This window comes from Xenopus tropicalis, chromosome 3, assembly GCF_000004195.4.
Source record: "Xenopus tropicalis strain Nigerian chromosome 3, UCB_Xtro_10.0, whole genome shotgun sequence".
NCBI lineage: Eukaryota > Metazoa > Chordata > Amphibia > Anura > Pipidae > Xenopus > Xenopus tropicalis.
This window is the reverse complement of record NC_030679.2, coordinates 140118046-140126967: the sequence shown is the minus strand read 5'-3', so window position 1 is coordinate 140126967 and position 8922 is coordinate 140118046. Positions and strand designations below refer to the sequence as shown.

General features: G+C 51.7%; 1 protein-coding gene across 1 annotated transcript; it reads right to left on the bottom strand.

Moving 5' to 3' along the window:
* Positions 1-88: 88 nt before the first annotated feature.
* swsap1 (SWIM-type zinc finger 7 associated protein 1) lies at positions 89-2554 on the bottom strand. Its single transcript, XM_002939116.4, has 2 exons — positions 2183-2554; positions 89-851 (listed from the first exon to the last, which is right to left on the bottom strand). Exons 1-2 carry the CDS (start codon positions 2537-2539, stop codon positions 432-434), a joined length of 777 nt encoding a protein of 258 aa, XP_002939162.1. The 5' UTR covers positions 2540-2554; the 3' UTR covers positions 89-431.
* Positions 2555-8922: the final 6368 nt, after the last annotated feature.

The window sequence follows — 8922 nt, the reverse complement described above, 5'->3', positions numbered from 1 at the left end:
GTGAAAATAATTGGGTGTCCATGAAGTATTATAGTACTAACCACTGCAATATCCAGTCAGCTTAAATACCAATATCACTGCACAGTAGTCAAGTTGTTAAATTTTTTTATTTTTTGACAATATTTACATTAAACAATGTTTTCTGAAAAGTTGCAAAAGCATCAACACTATACATGAAACATGAAAGAATTTATCATCTACACCAGGTGTGGCCAAAATGTTGATCGCGGTCCACCAGTCGATCCCCTGTGGATTTCTGGTGGACCGCGTCGAAGCCGGGAAATGCGGAAGTGCGGCGGTTCCGCGTGTTTATTGGGTATGTGTATGTACGCGGGGAGGAGTCAAAAGTCGATCGCCGCGGAAAAAAGTCTTGGCACCCCTGATCTACACACATTTTAGTATGAGGTGGTAAGTTTTCACATTCGATCCCGTCACGAAAATGAAGCTTTCGGAAGTGATATTTTCAGAGTACCATCCTTTGCTGTGTGCAGGACACAAGGTGGGAAATGGGAAGGGAAGCTTATGTGAAAGGTGCCCTCTTCCTGCTCAGTTGTCACCTCGCCATAGATATGGCACTGGGCTGGAAAATATCGCTCCACGGCCAGGAATGCTCCATCTCCACCCATCTCCAGAGGTTGTGCTGCAGATATCAGGAGGCCGCACTTAAAGTGTGCAGCAGAGTCTAGCAAAAGGCCTGAAATAAGAGCCCCATCAGCAGAGCCACAGGTCGGAGCGAGGTAGCGTTCCAGTCCATCCACCACAATTAGAGAAGGAGCTGGGAAGGAGAGGTGCATGGACGAGACAAGGTGCAGAAGCTCCCTGAGAGAAGAAGGATACAGAAACCGGATTCGCTAAAAAGAAAAAAAATTACTAAGATCAAAAACTGCTACAGAACAATAGCTGAAAAAAATAACTACAAGTACGACATGCCAACCAAAGCTATGCAAATCCATCTGGATACACTCATGAGCAGGGATCCCCAACCAGTGGCTCAGGGGCAACATGTTGCTCCCCAACCCCTTGGATGTTGCTCTCAGTGCCCCCAAACCAGGGAGTTATGTTTGAATTCCTGACTTGGGGGCAAGTTTTTGTTGAATAAAAACAAGATTTGCTACCAAATAAAGCCCCTGTAAGCTGATAGGGTGCATAGAGGCCCCTAATAGCCAATCACAGCCCTTATTTGGCTCCTCCATGAACTGTTATGGTGCTTGTGTTGCTCCCCAAGTCTTTTTACATATGACCCATGCCTCAGGAGTAAGAAAGGTTGGGGATCCCTGCCCTAAACTAACATTCTTCCCTGGCACTTTGCTCTATTATCTGTCCCCTCATAATATGTCCTTCCCCTAAAGGTCCCCATACACGGGCAGATTGTAGCTGCAGATATGGGTCCCTTGGACCGACTCGACAGCTTATCGGCCCGTGTAGGGGCATAAACGAGCGGGCTGGCCGACCGATATCTGGCCTGAAATTGGCCAGATATTGATCGGCCAGGTTAGAAAATCCCGTCGGATTGGGGACCGCATCGGCTCGTTGATGTGGTCCCCGAACCGACTGCCCCATTGCCGCGTGCAGAATTCCATAGTTTGGCCCCAGGGCCAAACGATCGAATTCACCTACATGCCTCCCCGATATCGCCACCCGTAGGTGGGGATATCGGGTGCAGATCCGCTCGCTTGGCGACATCGCCAAGCGAGCGGATCTGCCCAGGGTCGGACTGGGCCGCCGGGACACCGGGAAAAATCCCGGTGGGCCCCAGCGGCCCAGTCCGACCTTTGCCGGCGCTCCCCCTACTGACTGTTCCTCCCCGACGCGTTCAATTTATACACGCTCGGGGAGGACGTCAGGCGGGGGCCCTGCGGGGGGGGGTTAGGGGGGCCCCTGGGGGGGGGGTTAGGGGACGCGGCTGGGGCACCTGCAGGATCTGCCCGTGTATGGCCAGCTTAAGGCTCTATAAATCACTCATCCCATTTGCCCCAACCCCGCGGAGTCAGAACCCACCTCACAGCTGTTCCCAGTCCCCCCATAATATGGCCCAATACAAACTACTGCCCTGCACTCATGGCCCCCCAGCCCTTCCCTGGTAGCCACACCCTGTCTCTCTGCCCCGCCCCCCAGCCCTTCCCTGGTAGCCACACCCTGTCTCTCTGCCCCCCCATATAAACCTCCTTCCCTATAGAATCACCTTGAGTAGGAGCGGCTCTCTGGCTTCCCTCCCACCCCCGGGCAGCCGCTGCAGGGACTCCCGGGATATAAATATTACCGGCCCCGCACCCTCCTCCGCGGCCACAAGGGCGGCGCTAAACAGGAGCCCGCTCTTCCCACAGCCGGGGGGGCCGACAAGCAGCACGGAAGAAACCGTTGAGCTAACATGGCCGGGCAGAACACTGGTACCGGGATCCCCCTGGTTATGGAACTCCTTACACCCCAACAACTCGCTCAGCACCCTGCTCAGAGTTTGTGCCATGCAAAATGGTTTAGCCCATGCAGCCAGCTCTGTAGCGCTGATTGGCTGAAAGTCCGGAAGTGAAGACACTTGCATTATGCGTGTCAAGCCTCGGTTTACAGTAAGCGAAAAGAGAGAAGTTCTATTGGTTGTGTTGGTCTGTGGGTGTAATGAAGGGTTTACCTCAGTGTCTTGTCAAGTACTGAGATGGTTTCTGCTGAGGTACATTCGGTATAGAGGATTTTTGCTTTTGTGGAAAATCTTATGCAGTCTCCCTTGTTTTGTTGTCATTCTGCCCTATTAGTTATTCACATAGCTGCATAACAGTTGTAAAGGTTAGTAGCCTCTCAAGTTTAACCTACTGCCCAGGAATATCTGGTGTAACTACGAGTTTATCCAAAGGGGGATAAAATCCCCAGGCTGGGCCCCCTTAGCCCATAACAAGGTTACAGATATATAGAAACATTGGGGTAACAGTCACCCTGCTATAGTTCCAGGGGTACCCAGGGTACAAATAAGCACTCACCCCAAATCCCCCCCTAACTGGCCTTCAGGCTGGGCCCCCTTAGCCCATAACAAGGTTACAGATATATAGAAACATTGGGGTAACAGTCACCCTGCTATAGTTCCAGGGGTACCCAGGGCACAAATAAGCACTCACCCCAAATCCCCCCTAACTGGCCTTCAGGCTGGGCCCCCTTAGCCCATAACAAGGTTACAGATATATAGAAACATTGGGGTAACAGTCACCCTGCTATAGTTCCAGGGGTACCCAGGGCACAAATAAGCACTCACCCCAAATCCCCCCTAACTGGCCTTCAGGCTGGGCCCCCTTAGCCCATAACAAGGTTACAGATATATAGAAACATTGGGGTAACAGTCACCCTGCTATAGTTCCAGGGGTACCCAGGGCACAAATAAGCACTCACCCCAAATCTCCCCCTAACTGGCCTTCAGGCTGGGCCCCCTTAGCCCATAACAAGGTTACAGATATATAGAAACATTGGGGTAACAGTCACCCTGCTATAGTTCCAGGGGTACCCAGGGCACAAATAAGCACTCACCCCAAATCCCCCCCTAACTGGCCTTCAGGCTGGGCCCCCTTAGCCCATAACAAGGTTACAGATATATAGAAACATTGGGGTAACAGTCACCCTGCTATAGTTCCAGGGGTACCCAGGGCACAAATAAGCACTCACCCCAAATCCCCCCCTAACTGGCCTTCAGGCTGGGCCCCCTTAGCCCATAACAAGGTTACAGATATATAGAAACATTGGGGTAACAGTCACCCCGCTATAGTTCCAGGGGTACCCAGGCACAAATAAGCACTCACCCCAAATCCCCCCTAACTGGCCTTCAAGCTGGGCCCCCTTAGCCCATAACAAGGTTACAGATATATAGAAACATTGGGGTAACAGTCACCCTGCTATAGTTCCAGGGGTACCCAGGGCACAAATAAGCACTCACCCCAAATCCCCCCCTAACTGGCCTTCAGGCTGGGCCCCCTTAGCCCATAACAAGGTTACAGATATATAGAAACAGTGGGGTAACAGTCACCCTGCTATAGTTCCAGGGGTACCCAGGGCACAAATAAGCACTCACCCCAAATCTCCCCCTAACTGGCCTTCAGGCTGGGCCCCCTTAGCCCATAACAAGGTTACAGATATATAGAAACAGTGGGGTAACAGTCACCCTGCTATAGTTCCAGGGGTACCCAGGGCACAAATAAGCACTCACCCCAAATCTCCCCCTAACTGGCCTTCAGGCTGGGCCCCCTTAGCCCATAACAAGGTTACAGATATATAGAAACATTGGGGTAACAGTTACCCTGCTATAGTTCCAGGGGTACCCAGGGCACAAATAAGCCCTTACCCCAAATCCCCCCCTAACTGGCCTTCAGGCTGGGCCCCCTTAGCCCATAACAAGGTTACAGATATATAGAAACATTGGGGTAACTGTCACCCTGCTATAGTTCCAGGGGTACCCAGGGCACAAATAAGCACTCACCCCAAATCCCCCCCTAACTGGCCTTCAGGCTGGGCCCCCTTAGCCCATAACAAGGTTACAGATATATAGAAACAGTGGGGTAACAGTCACCCTGCTATAGTTCCAGGGGTACCCAGGGCACAAATAAGCACTCACCCCAAATCTCCCCCTAACTGGCCTTCAGGCTGGGCCCCCTTAGCCCATAACAAGGTTACAGATATATAGAAACATTGGGGTAACAGTCACCCTGCTATAGTTCCAGGGGTACCCAGGGCACAAATAAGCCCTTACCCCAAATCCCCCCCTAACTGGCCTTCAGGCTGGGCCCCCTTAGCCCATAACAAGGTTACAGATATATAGAAACATTGGGGTAACTGTCACCCTGCTATAGTTCCAGGGGTACCCAGGGCACAAATAAGCACTCACCCCAAATCCCCCCCTAACTGGCCTTCAGGCTGGGCCCCCTTAGCCCATAACAAGGTTACAGATATATAGAAACATTGGGGTAACAGTCACCCTGCTATAGTTCCAGGGGTACCCAGGGTACAAATAAGCACTCACCCCAAATCCCCCCCTAACTGGCCTTCAGGCTGGGCCCCCTTAGCCCATAACAAGGTTACAGATATATAGAAACATTGGGGTAACAGTCACCCTGCTATAGTTCCAGGGGTACCCAGGGCACAAATAAGCACTCACCCCAAATCCCCCCCTAACTGGCCTTCAGGCTGGGCCCCCTTAGCCCATAACAAGGTTACAGATATATAGAAACATTGGGGTAACAGTCACCCTGCTATAGTTCCAGGGGTACCCAGGGCACAAATAAGCACTCACCCCAAATCCCCCCCTAACTGGCCTTCAGGCTGGGCCCCCTTAGCCCATAACAAGGTTACAGGTATATAGAAACATTGGGGTAACAGTCACCCCGCTATAGTTCCAGGGGTACCCAGGCACAAATAAGCACTCACCCCAAATCCCCCCCTTACTGGCCTTCAGGCTGGGCCCCCTTAGCCCATAACAAGGTTACAGATATATAGAAACATTGGGGTAACAGTCACCCCGCTATAGTTCCAGGGGTACCCAGGCACAAATAAGCACTCACCCCAAATCCCCCCTAACTGGCCTTCAAGCTGGGCCCCCTTAGCCCATAACAAGGTTACAGATATATAGAAACATTGGGGTAACAGTCACCCCGCTATAGTTCCAGGGGTACCCAGGGCACAAATAAGCACTCACCCCAAATCCTCCCCTAACTGGCCTTCAGGCTGGGCCCCCTTAGCCCATAACAAGGTTACAGATATATAGAAACATTGGGGTAACAGTCACCCTGCTATAGTTCCAGGGGTACCCAGGGCACAAATAAGCCCTTACCCCAAATCCCCCCTAACTGGCCTTCAGGCTGGGCCCCCTTAGCCCATAACAAGGTTACAGATATATAGAAACATTGGGGTAACAGTCACCCTGCTATAGTTCCAGGGGTACCCAGGGCACAAATAAGCACTCACCCCAAATTCCCCCCTAACTGGCCTTCAGGCTGGGCCCCCTTAGCCCATAACAAGGTTACAGATATATAGAAACATTGGGGTAACAGTCACCCTGCTATAGTTCCAGGGGTACCCAGGGCACAAATAAGCACTCACCCCAAATCCCCCCCCTAACTGGCCTTCAGGCTGGGCCCCCTTAGCCCATAACAAGGTTACAGATATATAGAAACATTGGGGTAACAGTCACCCTGCTATAGTTCCAGGGGTACCCAGGGCACAAATAAGCACTCACCCCAAATCCCCCCCTAACTGGCCTTCAGGCTGGGCCCCCTTAGCCCATAACAAGGTTACAGATATATAGAAACATTGGGGTAACAGTCACCCTGCTATAGTTCCAGGGGTACCCAGGGCACAAATAAGCACTCACCCCAAATCCCCCCCTAACTGGCCTTCAGGCTGGGCCCCCTTAGCCCATAACAAGGTTACAGATATATAGAAACATTGGGGTAACAGTCACCCTGCTATAGTTCCAGGGGTACCCAGGGCACAAATAAGCACTCACCCCAAATCCCCCCCTAACTGGCCTTCAGGCTGGGCCCCCTTAGCCCATAACAAGGTTACAGATATATAGAAACATTGGGGTAACAGTCACCCTGCTATAGTTCCAGGGGTACCCAGGGCACAAATAAGCACTCACCCCAAATCCCCCCCTAACTGGCCTTCAGGCTGGGCCCCCTTAGCCCATAACAAGGTTACAGATATATAGAAACATTGGGGTAACAGTCACCCTGCTATAGTTCCAGGGGTACCCAGGGCACAAATAAGCACTCACCGCAAATCCCCCCCTAACTGGCCTTCAGGCTGGGCCCCCTTAGCCCATAACAAGGTTACAGATATATAGAAACATTGGGGTAACAGTCACCCCGCTATAGTTCCAGGGGTACCCAGGGCACAAATAAGCACTCACCCCAAATCCCCCCCTAACTGGCCTTCAGGCTGGGCCCCCTTAGCCCATAACAAGGTTACAGATATATAGAAACATTGGGGTAACAGTCACCCTGCTATAGTTCCAGGGGTACCCAGGGCACAAATAAGCCCTTACCCCAAATCCCCCCCTAACTGGCCTTCAGGCTGGGCCCCCTTAGCCCATAACAAGGTTACAGATATATAGAAACATTGGGGTAACAGTCACCCTGCTATAGTTCCAGGGGTACCCAGGGCACAAATAAGCACTCACCCCAAATTCCCCCCTAACTGGCCTTCAGGCTGGGCCCCCTTAGCCCATAACAAGGTTACAGATATATAGAAACATTGGGGTAACAGTCACCCTGCTATAGTTCCAGGGGTACCCAGGGCACAAATAAGCACTCACCCCAAATCCCCCCCCTAACTGGCCTTCAGGCTGGGCCCCCTTAGCCCATAACAAGGTTACAGATATATAGAAACATTGGGGTAACAGTCACCCTGCTATAGTTCCAGGGGTACCCAGGGCACAAATAAGCACTCACCCCAAATCCCCCCTAACTGGCCTTCAGGCTGGGCCCCCTTAGCCCATAACAAGGTTACAGATATATAGAAACATTGGGGTAACAGTCACCCTGCTATAGTTCCAGGGGTACCCAGGGCACAAATAAGCACTCACCCCAAATCCCCCCCTAACTGGCCTTCAGGCTGGGCCCCCTTAGCCCATAACAAGGTTACAGATATATAGAAACATTGGGGTAACAGTCACCCTGCTATAGTTCCAGGGGTACCCAGGGCACAAATAAGCACTCACCGCAAATCCCCCCCTAACTGGCCTTCAGGCTGGGCCCCCTTAGCCCATAACAAGGTTACAGATATATAGAAACATTGGGGTAACAGTCACCCCGCTATAGTTCCAGGGGTACCCAGGGCACAAATAAGCACTCACCCCAAATCCCCCCCTAACTGGCCTTCAGGCTGGGCCCCCTTAGCCCATAACAAGGTTACAGATATATAGAAACATTGGGGTAACAGTCACCCTGCTATAGTTCCAGGGGTACCCAGGGCACAAATAAGCACTCACCCCAAATCCCCCCTAACTGGCCTTCAGGCTGGGCCCCCTTAGCCCATAACAAGGTTACAGATATATAGAAACATTGGGGTAACAGTCACCCTGCTATAGTTCCAGGGGTACCCAGGGCACAAATAAGCACTCACCCCAAATCCCCCCTAACTGGCCTTCAGGCTGGGCCCCCTTAGCCCATAACAAGGTTACAGATATATAGAAACATTGGGGTAACAGTCACCCTGCTATAGTTCCAGGGGTACCCAGGGCACAAATAAGCACTCACCCCAAATCCCCCCCTAACTGGCCTTCAGGCTGGGCCCCCTTAGCCCATAACAAGGTTACAGATATATAGAAACATTGGGGTAACAGTCACCCCGCTATAGTTCCAGGGGTACCCAGGGCACAAATAAGCACTCACCCCAAATCCCCCCCTAACTGGCCTTCAGGCTGGGCCCCCTTAGCCCATAACAAGGTTACAGATATATAGAAACATTGGGGTAACAGTCACCCCGCTATAGTTCCAGGGGTACCCAGGGCACAAATAAGCACTCACCCCAAATCCCCCCCTAACTGGCCTTCAGGCTGGGCCCCCTTAGCCCATAACAAGGTTACAGATATATAGAAACATTGGGGTAACAGTCACCCCGCTATAGTTCCAGGGGTACCCAGGGCACAAATAAGCACTCACCCCAAATCCCCCCCTAACTGGCCTTCAGGCTGGGCCCCCTTAGCCCATAACAAGGTTACAGATATATAGAAACATTGGGGTAACAGTCACCCTGCTATAATTCCAGGGGTACCCAGGGCACAAATAAGCACTCACCCCAAATCCCCCCTTAACTGGCCTTCAGGCTGGGCCCCCTTAGCCCATAACAAGGTTACAGATATATAGAAACATTGGGGTAACCGTGATTAATAAAGGTTGCATTTACAGAAGGATGTTCGTAAGTACCAATAAGCTGCAGGAATACTACAGATGT